This window comes from Pundamilia nyererei, unplaced genomic scaffold (genome assembly GCF_000239375.1).
Source record: "Pundamilia nyererei isolate P.nyererei 1_Seehausen unplaced genomic scaffold, PunNye1.0 scaffold00022, whole genome shotgun sequence".
NCBI classification, from domain to species: domain Eukaryota; kingdom Metazoa; phylum Chordata; class Actinopteri; order Cichliformes; family Cichlidae; genus Pundamilia; species Pundamilia nyererei.
In genome coordinates, this window is record NW_005187423.1 from 435699 (window position 1) to 447823 (window position 12125).

Here is a 12125-nt window from a genome sequence, read left to right on the forward strand (position 1 = left end):
CTGTGAACGGACAACATGTTGTCAAAAGAGTTCTCAATGCAGGTGAAACAAGTCATCCTTAAGCTGTGAAAACAGAAAAAATCAAAGTTTATTATAATTTCTATGGTGACGAGAAACCCCTTCACAACAGCCAACCAAGTAAACAACACTCTCCAGGAGGTAGCCATATCGATATCCAAGTCTACCACAAAACGAAGACTGCATGAAAGTAAATAAAGGGTTCACCGCAAGGTGCAAGCCACTCATAAGCCTCAAAAATAGAAAGACAGTTTGGACTTTGCTAAAAAAATAATAGTAATAATAAAAGAAAAAAAATCAACATCTATTAGAAGGATGGCAAGAAAAAAGTGTGGAGAAGGCGTGGAACAGCTCATGATCCAAAGCATACCACATCATCTATAAAACACAGCAGAGGCAGTGTGATAGCTTGGGTGTGCATGGCTGCCAGCCGCACTGGGACACTAGTGTTTATTGACGATGTGACACTGGACAGAAGCAGGAGGAGGAGGTGTTCAGAGACAAGCTGTCTGGTCAAATCCAGCTAAATGCAGTTAAATTGGTTGGTCGGTGTTTCATAATACAGATGGACAATGACCCAAAACATATAGCCAAAGCAACCCAGGAGTTTATTCAAGAAAAGAAGTGGAATATTTTTGAAGATCCAAATCAGTCAGCTGATCTTAACACAGTCGAGCATTGGTGATGTCCATAATTTCAAGACTTCCGCTATCATTTCCAACAATGGGTTTTCAACTAAGTATTAGAAATAAACATTTTAATTACAGTTTTTAATTTGTCCAATTACTTTAAAATTCTTTAGTTCCTCACATTTTTATGCAATCTTTTTATTCACCCCACTGAATTGAAGCTGAAAGTCTGCACTTCAACTTGATCTAAGTTTTTTAATTTAAAATTCATTGTGGTAATGTACAAAATCAAACTTTAAAAAAAGTTGTCTCTCTCCTAACTGCGTGTATTGCAGTGTTTTGCTGGAAACCATCAGTCCTGCCATTCATGTGGGTGTTACTTTGACATGTACCCCCTACTCCTGCGGATCATGTACTTTGATGGGAACAGCTATGGTCTCTATACCACAATGGACCGTCCTCTCCCTTTTCTTCTTCATCCTCTACACCACAGATTTGAGCCAATGCACAAAGACCTGCCATCTTCAGAGGTTTACTGATGACTCTGCGGTGGTTGGATGCATCAGTGAGGGTGATGAGATGCAGTAATAGTGTGGTTGACTCTTTTGTCACATGGTGCAAGCAGAATCATCTGCAGCTCAATTTGACAAAGACCAAAGAACTGATTGTGGACTTTAGGAAGACCAGGATACCTGTGACCCCTGTTTCAGTCCAGGGAGTCGATGTGGACGTTTGTAGGACTGTAAAAACCTTGGAGTATGCATAGATAAGAAACTGGACTGGGTTAAAACACATCTGCACTTTACAGGAAGGGCCAGAGTCATCTCTATTTTCTTAGGCGGCTTAGGTTTTTTAACATCTGTCAGACAATGCTCAGGACTTTCTATGGGTCTGCTGTGGCCAGTGCCATCCTCTATGCTGTTGCATGCTGGGGCAGCAGCTTGAGGGATGCAGATTCCAACAGACTCAATAAACTGATCAGCAAGTCCAGTAATGTTGTGGAGATGGAGCTGGAATCTCTTAGGGTAGTGTCTAAGAGCAGGATGTTGTCCAAGATAATGAAAATGCTGGACAAAACCTTCCACCCACTCCATGACATGCTTGCTAGTCACAGCAGCACGTTCAGTGAGACACTGAGATTACAGAAAGGCACAACTGAATGACACAGGAAATCATTCCTATCTATGTCCATCTCTCTGTACAACTCCTCCATCAAATGCACTGTAAACACTGCAGTAGTTACACCCTTTTGCACATCCTCGACAGTGAAAATAACAAATAACAAGTTTTACAGTTTAGAGTAAAATTCCAATCATTTATATTTCACCTCTGTAATATTCTGGATATTGATAATTGGAGCTTTTTAGAGCTATTTCTTAAATTTTGTAACTTTGTAATATATTGTATTATTTAATTTAGTTCAGTCTGTTACTGTTGTTGTCTTGGAGCAACTGTAACCACATTATTTCCTTAGGGATTAATAAAGTAATCTGACACTAATTTCAGCAGAGTAATGCATCTTGCTACAAACTAAAAATGGTCCAGGAATGGTTTGAGGTTCACAATAATGAGTTTGAGGTGTTGACTCAAACTCATTTTTTTAGTCAACACCACAGTTGAGCATCTGTGGGATGTGCTGGAAAACAAGTCCTTCCATGGACATTCATGTCGAAATATATGCGAAATATATGAAACTATCTAATCTCTACGCCTGGTACTGCTTGAATCCACAGCACTCCCTCCTTCCTCTTACTCAAACTGAACAGTTTTGCAATACAAAATCCTGTCAGAGTGCTCTGCAAACCCAAGTTTTAGCATGCATGTTTTACTACAAAGCAAGGGAGGGCGTGAGTGGAAAGTAGGAAACAGAACATGATCTTGCTCAGCAGGAATTTACTCTTAACAAGCACCAGAGAACAGTGGAGAAAACAATTCTACATACAGTGGAAAGTCATCAGGTATGTGTGCACTAAAAAGTGTTTAGTTTAGTGCTTAATTTACCAGCTATATCATATGAAGAGTATCAAGTGATTACTTCACTAGTACTTTATAAGTTTATGTTAAGAAAAGTATTGTTACATTTCTTCCATGCTGATTGCTGACATGTCACAGTGAAATGTTTATAGGTGGGTAGATCATGATACAAAGCAAAAGCATGTAAGGTTAATGTGTTAAGTTACTGCTCAGTGTGGACAACAGTACTGTGAGCTCAGAACATATCACACTGTAACTTTAAGATGTCCAACTAGGGCTGCTGGAGTCTCCTGTTTACTTTGGATAAAGGCTGCACAGAAGAATTACTGAGGTATCTGGCCCAATCAGCTATACTGAAATTATGTTAGAACACAAATAAATTATTGCTGGTTTAAAGGGGCAAAACTATGCAACCATTACTTGGTCTGTAAAGCAGTTTACAACAAACCTGAACAAGCTTAGAGGAACTGGGTAGCTTACTCAGGATAAATAACTGGACAACTGGTCCCCCAGTGCCTTTTTACTTCCTTCCACAGGAAAGACTAAGAAGTTCTATTGTATGACATCTTGATTCTTTCCTCCACACCCTGTGTTCCCTGCAGTACAGTACAGTACAATACAGCCTTTTTGTGAGTTGCTAACACAAGTTTACTCTTCTTGCTTCAGGTATGTGCTTTTCAATCTTTCCAACATTTAAAATTTTAAACTTGTTTCTGGATTGTGTAAAGTGTTAAAGAATTTTTTTCTGTCCACATTTGATCCTGCAGTGCTTTCTTTCAGAAGAAGAAGAGAACAAAAATGGGGTGCAGAAGAAAAGTGCTTCTTGCTGCAATAATTTTCATGCTTGTCTGCTATAAAGTAAGAATTGTGTTTAAAAAAATATTCGAAGGTTAGAAAAATTATACATTTAAAAATGTCTTTTTAAATGTGATACACCTCAATTAAAGGTGGCCGCAAAGGATACAAGATTACTGGATGTCCAAAAGACCACAGATGTTGTAGATGACCAGTACAAAGGATGTCGTGAAGAGGCCATGAAGAAGTTCATCGAGTCAGACGTGTTAAAAAAAGAACTAAACAACAGTGAAGGATTTCAGAAAGCGTGGAATAAAAGTATTGAGTGTTCAAAGCAGATCCCTGGAGGAAGAAAAGAGCATACTGCTGCACTTTCAGTCTATCTTAAAGGAGACCGGCCTTTCATACTAACACTGAACAAAGCAATAGAGACAATGGGTGGAAATGTTAACATCTATAAAAACCGATTCCAATTCAAGTCTCTTCATTTCCTGCTGATGGACTCCATGAGGCTGCTGAAGCCAAAGGAGTGCAAGAACTTTTATGTTTTTCGAGATGGTCAAAACAAACCACAGAAAGGCTCCACAGTGAGATTTACAAGTTTCACTTTAGCTTATTCAAACTATGAAGAGCTAAAGAGACTTGAAGATGTCAATGAGAATACTATTTTAAATCTCACTTCTTGCTTCTTTGTCAACCTGAAAGACTATGTTTGCGGTCAAGAACAGGATGAAATACTCTTATCTCCAGCAGAAGTTTTCACTGTGCAACGAGTGAAAACAAAAACTACATCGGATGGTGACGAATACCTTGAGATTGTTTTAAACCACTCAGGACTGAACAGCTCACACAACTGTTACATGTTTTCACGGTAAGATTCATATTGTCTCAATTAAAGTGAAATATTTTTCATATTAATTTCACAAATTTTGATCTTGGAACTGCAGTGTGGTGTTAAAGCTATAAATGTTTACCATTTAAAGCACATGAAAACATTTCGTATGTCCAGCTACTTAAAAAATGCATATGTATCTCAAATAAATTATACATTTCAACATTTTCTGAATCTCAGAGGTTTTACCATTTGGAAATGTATCATGTTCGTGTTTTAGTAACTAAAAAAAAGATTTTACAGTAATCCCCCTCTCTGCTTTGTTTCCATGTCTTCAGGTCTCCTCCAGCTGCTGTCTCCACCCTGTGGCTTGTATCAGTGCTTGCGGCCTCATCTTTGTTTTCTTTAACTGCTTAGTAAGAACAGTTTCCTGAGTGTTATCATCTACAGTACTGCTTTGTTTATTCATTTTACAATTTGTTGGCACTTTATTTGGCAGATTGTAGTATCTATCAAATAAAGTTTTAAAGTAGGCTGCCAAAATATTATCAAATATTCTTTTCTGCTTGTCATATGTTATGAATTACAGACCCAATTCACATATATTATTTATGCATGTGTTTATTATTTCTTGTACTTGTGTACTTTAAAAGAATGAAAACAAATGAGAGATGGGAATTACTTGCAGCTGTTCCAGGCTAAATTGAGACTGAGTATTGTGGAGCTTTAACTCCTCACAGGAGGAGTGTTTCCAGGATTTTTTTTATGGGCTGTCACGAGAGGACTAAAAACAAGGCAGAGTGGCACATAGAAAATCCAAATAATTGAGAAATTTAGTTTTTAGGTTCAGAAATTTGGTGTGGACCATGCTGGGTTAAATTTTCAGGCTCATGTGAAGCCACAGCCAATGTCACATGTAAATAACCTGTGAGTCTGACGGATGAACTGAATCTTTGAACCAAAAAATAGAATTTAGAATCTTAGGTATCAGTTTTCTCTCTTTCGTTAATTAATCTGTGAACTCATCCATTTTTACATTTTTGTCAGTGAACATTTTCTAAGTTGAATACTGTTTACAACTTCCTTCAGTGTGTATATATCTGTAAATTACTAGCTCACAAGTTTTAGAATGCTTTTTTTAGTCGTTACAGTCAGCAATGCTCTCCCTCTCAAACTGCTTGTAAAGACACCACGCCTCAAGGATTCCTACTGTTTCCCTATCAAATAAACAACATGCAAAAATCAAAAGGCTTTACAACAAATTTAATGTGATCACACAAACATTTTACCTACAATTAACGATTTTTTTTTGGTTTGGTTTTTACAAATATACACATTAAGTCCTACTTCCCCAAATTAAACACCATAATACGTCACTCGCCCAGTAGCCGGACAATAATTACTGTCTAAATGTAACACTCATCATTAGACTTCACATTAGTGACACACACAAACACACATTCACACTGTAAAGGCTAAATATGTCTTTTTTTTGTATTCATGTGTGAGTCAGCAGCAAAATATTTAAATATTATAATACATATTATTATTATTATTAACAATTTACTTACATTAATACCTACATACTGTTAGAACACCTATATACAGAAAAACCACACAGTTCACACGGCACATGCTTCCTGCAACTACATCAGCAAGCACTTGTGAATTAACATGTACAAACATGAAACACAGGTAACATCTGAACACCTCCAAAAACAGTGTCACTAAAACTGATTTAAAGACATTAAAGTCAGTAAAGCAACATTACTTTTGATGCTGAAGTTGATCAGAGCCACTGAGATCTACAATGGTGTCAAATGTGTTAATGTAATCAAAACAAACAAGAGAAATTGAATTTTTTTTTAGACCTTTTATAAAAAGTTCTCACTTTTTACCTCTGGGTACTCAGTAATGGAAATATTTAAAATTCTTTGTTAGGCATTTATGAGAAATTAAATGTAGTCACAGTTGTATGGTGTGATTTAGTGCCTTCCCCCACCCCCCAAAAAAGGAAAAAAAAACCCCACCACATTTGTAATTTCTCACATGATCACATAATTCAATTTATACACATACGCCCACAACATTCATGTAGACAAAGCAACGAAAAATATGAAGTTTTGACATTTTATTAACAAAAATATATTCAGAAACATGTCATAATAAAAAAAAATGAAACTATTAAACATTTTAATGACTGGAAGGCAGTAATAGTAAAGCAAAACATTTCATAGTTATATTTATTCTAAAATTAGAATAATCCACAAGAGTCTTCATCAAAAAAAAAATATGTCTATGATGTATGTGTGTTCAGGATTAATGCACCATCGCTTCCTTTGTCAGCTGTCAGGCACAATAAATGGCCCAAATCAACAGCCAGGGCTTTACAACTACATACCTGTTTTTCTTTTTGTTGGTTTGTTTTTAACCACCAGCATAGAGGCTGTCATTCTTCTCGTTCTGCGCGCAATTTTAATCCTTCATAATAAGTAAGTAAAGATTATTTGTAGAGCACTTTTCACAGGCATTAAATTTACAAATCGATGTACAACAATTAAACAAAATTAATTACAAGAGAAGCATTTTAAAACAGAATCAAAATAAATAAAAACACACATAAAAAAATTCATCAGAAGGCCTGATTAAATAAAAATGTTTTTCAATTTTGTTGTTTTTTTTTTCTTTTTAAAAAGACCTCACAGAGTCTGCTAAACAAAGCCAGAGTGTTAAACTGTTTCAGAGACCCTTGGTGCCACAGACTGAAAAGCTCTCTTCCCCCTGGTCTCTTTTCTTGTACGAGGGGCAACTAACAGACTTTGAGTTTGTGAGTGAAAAAAAAAAATCCACAGGAAAAAAAAATGAAGCAATCAGTTCAAAATAATGTAAATGAAATAAATAATCCACAAATAAATAATTCACGTTGAGCTGGAGTGCGCTCATTGGATCAAAAATACCCTAACTATCTTTATTATTCAGCTCAGAGTTGGGTTTTGACCTGTTTCCACGAGTGCTCTTGTCTTTGCTCAGGATGCTGGTGCACACGCTGCTCTGGTGACACGGTCGAAGTCTTGTGCTTTGGAGCTCCAGCTCATCGTAGCTCGACACCCGGACAAAAGGACACCAGCGGAAAACCTGCTTGAAACCAGCTCGAAACCTGCAGCCAACGAAACGCTGACATGCAGTTATGCTCTGATTAGTGTTGGTGAGGTGATGACTGACTTGGACTCACCTGCTATTGAGGCAGCAGTAGATGATGGGATTGTACATGGTGGAGCTCATTGCAAGCCACAGCACTGACAGGTAAACCTGCTGGATGTACTTCCACTTGCTCAGACGCTTGTTGAGACCCGTCGCGATGAAGTAGACATGATACGGCAGCCAGCAGAGGGCGAAGGTAACCACTACAATAATCATCATCTTCACCACCTGCAGGACACAAGCCATCAGCAGGAGGGCAAATCAGTAGGCGGGCCCCCGCCCCCAGAAGACATTCTGACATTTCACAGGAAAGCGGAAAAGGAGAGGCACCAGTAATAAAATGAATGATGGCTTAATTCCGTTCAGCTGCTTCTATTTTGGGTGCTGGTATTTTGCATGCTGGCTCGCTGCCACACTGCCGTGTCTCGCTGGGGCACTTGAAAAGAACAGAGCCTTCATTAGTGTCAGGAGTGACACGTGATTTTCCTGCTGTCAAAGTGCTGCAAACGGGTCTGTTTTACAGCACAGTGATTTTTGACAGACAGCCTTCTTCAGTGTGCAAAATGGCAAATGTAACATAAGTAACTGCGAGAAAATGTGCTGGTATAGCATAATAACACAAAATCCTTGTCTGGGGAATTATGAGATAAACTCAGATGTGGCATCTGAGACTATACAACATGGGAAAAAATAATCAGAAGTTTTGCAGCAGGCTGGTAGCATCACAAAAAAACTACAAAAAAAGTTTTAAAAAAATATGTACAAATGACTATATATCATAATCCGAACCATGAGTAGAAACAGGAATAAATTATTCTTTCCAGCTTTAGTTTCTTAAAGCATCAATACAGTAAAGGTGTCTTTAAAGTGGTCTGGCAAATCTAAAGCACATATTTGATTGCACAGGATTTTATTATATATGGGGATGTACCAGTGCAGTGAAGGATAGATGCATGAAAACTGGAGCTGAGAATATCTGATGTGCTGAAGGAAACCAAGACATCGAATCTTTTTAACAATAGTCTTTGCATAAATGATAGAACACTGACACAAGCCCTTCAACTGGAAAATTACCAGTTATTATTATTATTAATACCAAATGGTTCCAATTGGTATGAGTCAGTGAGGTTTTGATTAGGAGGAATTCCACTAGTGCTGAATGTGTTTTTTTTATGTAAACTCTGTAGCTTGGGAACGCCTTGGGGAAGAGATTGAGACCATTTAAGTTGTATAACTCTAAAGATGTAAGCGTGCAGCAGAAACTCAAATGGATGTGGGTAAAGTGTTTTCTTTGTTTTCGTTCTGGTGTGTGTATGACCTCCTGCCTTGTTTGTGTATGTCTTGTCTTTTACCCCAGAATGGCTCTAATGAGAATGAAAATAAAGACTAAAGAAAGAAGTAAGCTGCTTTATTTGTCTTCCTCACTAGACAGTGAAACAAAAAAAATCTACATCTGAGTTGTCAGATCTGAATAAAAATCTGATGGTGAGTTTGTAATTACCTATTGGCTGCTCACTGGGCTGAAACTGAGCTAAACAAAAAAGTGGAGGATGTAAAACTGAATCTGAGCTGATAGATACAGAGAAACGCTGTTGGATGATTGATTTGTCACTATACTTTATACCTTTCACACTACATATAGTTTAAACCGTATCCAGCAAATCTTCATATTCAAAAGCTACATTTTTGCTACTTTAGATTAATTCAACTTTGTCACACTGAGCAATTATTCCATATTCAAACTTCCATACTATCCATACCTGCATCCTAAACATCATTCTTAGCAGGAGAAATATCAAATTATGAGTGCAAACATTTCTCTAAATGCTACTTAAGCATGCAATGTCTGGCACCGTGGTAGCTCAATGCACAGCGTAGGAAATAATGAGTTTATTGACCATTTTTATCTCTCTGTAATTATAATTTCGATTCATTGAGTCCAGGATGGCTGTCATGAGGAGAGGGAAAGGTCAGGGATGACGCACCAGTACCCAGGAGGTTTCAGGTAGGATGGAAGAGAGAGCACCGCAGAACGCATCAGCAAGTTACAGCACAATGCAAAGCTGTGGGGGGTTAAAAAGAAGCAGGCAGCGATTCATGAGCAGAAGTGCATCTGCAACAGCATGCTTTCTTATCTGATGCAGTGCCATGAAATATTCTTAAAAGACTCCTGCAAGCAACAGACTTTTTTTTAACTTTATAGAAGTATGTGGTTGTTTTGTTTTCTGTCCCCAGTTTGCAGGAAAAAAGTGCCAAATATGGCTAAAACCATATATGAGATCATTAAAATCAAGCTGGGAAACTGTTGCTGGGTCAAAGACAAACAAAACCACAGATTTATTCCTTTTAATTCCATCCAAAACACCCTTAATCAATGAATACTTCCAGTGTCTGACCCTTAGGGTCCCTCTTTGAATAATCCTACATGGAGCATTTATCAATGAACTGACTTTAATCCCAGGCCCATCTTGATAGACGCTCGTCATGACATCTGCAATGACCTTAATCCCTGCTCAACCCAGCGCTCACAGTAGCTGCTGGAAAGTACACTGTGCCGTCTGGCTGAGGAGTGAATCGATTGCCTCCGGATCCCATCCTCTGCTATCAGGATGTGGCCAGTTTCTTTACTTCTGTGTGATCAGGCTGTTTCGACGTGTTGTGTTTGCAAAGGTCAACATTAGTGCCCGGCAATAAAGAGATAGCTTGTGCCGGTGCATTTGTCCTGTATATAGTTTTCAGATAAAAGCGGAACCTCTGCTGCGTCACATTTTACTGATCAAAGCTGGAGGCAGTCAACAGACATGCTCGTATTTATTTTTTTATATATTTCATTTGATTGTTCATTGTGTTAGGATTTCCTTTAAACCTGCAGATGTGTCATCAAACATCTGCACTCTTATAGTTGTTGTGCACTAGCATATCATTGCTTCTCCGGGGATGTTTTAACACAGTATTAACTTAAAGCATTTCAACATTTCATTACTTGTTGTATCAAATTTAAGATGGAAAGACTTTGCATGTTGCATTTCAGTCACAGAGCTGGTAGTTTTCCACTCTGGTTTAGGTAAGTGTTTTTTTTAATATATATATATATATATACATATTCTCAAATAGGAGAAATAACTTTGCCATTTTTCTTGGTTAGCTACAGTAAACGTAGAAGAGCTAACATTTGTCTTTTCTGTAAAATTTCCTTCACGCAAAACTGTGTTTTTATTACAGCCATTTACAAGTTATGTTAAATTCAAGTTTGTTTTTCCCCATAAACATTTTACACTATTAATCAAAAGTAAATCGTTAAGGCAGAGGATGAATGCATTGGATGAGCACAGTGATTACCTTCCTTTTGGCCTGTAGCTGTCCTTGGTAGTTATCAGATGAATCTCCAGGGATCTCACCTCCCCATAGTGTCACCCCCACAATGGTATAGGTGATGCCCATCACCACTAAGGGCAGTATGTAGACCAGAACTGTAACTATGATATGATACCTGTGCAAATAATGAAGCAGATGCCAAGCTTTTAAAGGAAGCTGTCTGACGTTGCTTGACCAAAGCAGCTTTAGTGGGAGTGATAGCAAGCTAAGAGAAACAAGACAGCTCAAATCTGAATTGATAAGGATGGTTAAGTTTTCAGAGAAAAACAGAGGAGGGTGTCAGTGTGATCTCACATGAAGGAGTCTTCGGCCATGCGGGGCCAGGCCACGTAGCAGACGGTCCTTTGGGGCAGAGTTCGGATGGTGGAAAAGTAGCAGAGCGGGAAGGCCAGAACCACAGCCAAGCTCCAGATACAGACAATGACCCCCAGAGTGGCTTTAGCAGGCAGACGAGGCTTCATAGGGTGGATGATCGCCATGTACCTACAACCGAGAGCCCACAACTTAGTGAGTGAGTGAGCTATCAGTTGATGCCCACAAGTGTGAGTTTCTCCATGGTAGGTGGGATGCAAACCCTGAAATGGCCGTTACTGTGGCAGAATACTATGATTTACCCAAGACCTCATTAGACCCAAAAACCCATTTTCAGGCATTTAAAGCGTGTAATTCATCAGCTGTAGTTTATTTTTAAAGTCAGATTAAAGATGGGAAAAAATAAAACTGTAACAATTTTAAAATAAGTATTTTCAGACCAAATTCAGACAAAAAAATAAACGAAACAGTAAATAAAATAACACTGAACACCACTGTTCAGCTGCAACTTATATACAGCGGGGGGGAATAATCTAACTAATCTAACCAAACTGAAAAAAAAAAGTGTTCGTAAAAAGAGGTCACTGAAAGGGCTCTCGCGTCTCTCCAGCTTAATAATAACACAGCCGTACCTGTCGATGGCGATCGCGGTCATGGAGTAGATGCTGGCAAACACGGCGGTGACTGGAAAGAAGTTGTGGAACCTGCAGTACACCTGGCCGAAGTACCACTCTCCGTGAGCCGCGTAGATGAAGTTGATGAGCGTGTTGAAAGCGGCCATGGAAACGTCAGAGAAAGCCAAGTTCAGCAGGAAATAGTTGGTGACAGTCCTCATCCGCTTGTGCGCCAGAATAATCCAAATCACTATCAGGTTCCCGAAGACCGCCACGGCCAGTACTGTGCTGTAAGCCACCGACCACAGCGCGACGCGCCACGGAGGCTGCACGAACTGGTTGGTCAGACCTCTGGTTGTGTTTTCCATTCCTCAG

General features: G+C 38.6%; 2 protein-coding genes across 6 annotated transcripts; one reads left to right on the forward strand and one right to left on the reverse strand.

Moving 5' to 3' along the window:
- Positions 1–2452: 2452 nt before the first annotated feature.
- On the forward strand, positions 2453–5496 carry LOC102207567 (ecto-ADP-ribosyltransferase 4-like). Of its 4 annotated transcripts, none has more exons than XM_013909259.1 (5): positions 2453–2605; positions 3158–3287; positions 3389–3479; positions 3569–4287; positions 4587–5496. In XM_013909259.1, the coding sequence occupies exons 3-5, from the start codon at positions 3420–3422 to the stop codon at positions 4663–4665; spliced, it is 858 nt and encodes a 285-aa protein (XP_013764713.1). In that variant the 5' UTR covers positions 2453–2605; positions 3158–3287; positions 3389–3419; the 3' UTR covers positions 4666–5496. The 4 variants fall into 4 exon arrangements, with proteins under 4 accessions (XP_013764713.1, XP_013764712.1, XP_013764714.1 ...); XM_013909258.1 differs by having other exon boundaries at positions 3402–3479; XM_013909260.1 differs by having other exon boundaries at positions 3405–3479.
- A 1624-nt stretch (positions 5497–7120) lies between these two features.
- Positions 7121–12125, reverse strand: tacr3l (tachykinin receptor 3-like). 2 transcript variants are annotated; one of them, XM_013909262.1, is made up of 5 exons: positions 11769–12125; positions 11141–11307; positions 10789–10967; positions 7481–7677; positions 7121–7405 (listed from the first exon to the last, which is right to left on the reverse strand). In XM_013909262.1, the coding sequence occupies exons 1-5, from the start codon at positions 12116–12118 to the stop codon at positions 7207–7209; spliced, it is 1092 nt and encodes a 363-aa protein (XP_013764716.1). In that variant the 5' UTR covers positions 12119–12125; the 3' UTR covers positions 7121–7206. The 2 variants fall into 2 exon arrangements, with proteins under 2 accessions (XP_013764716.1, XP_005726861.1); XM_005726804.2 differs by having other exon boundaries at positions 10789–10939; positions 11119–11307.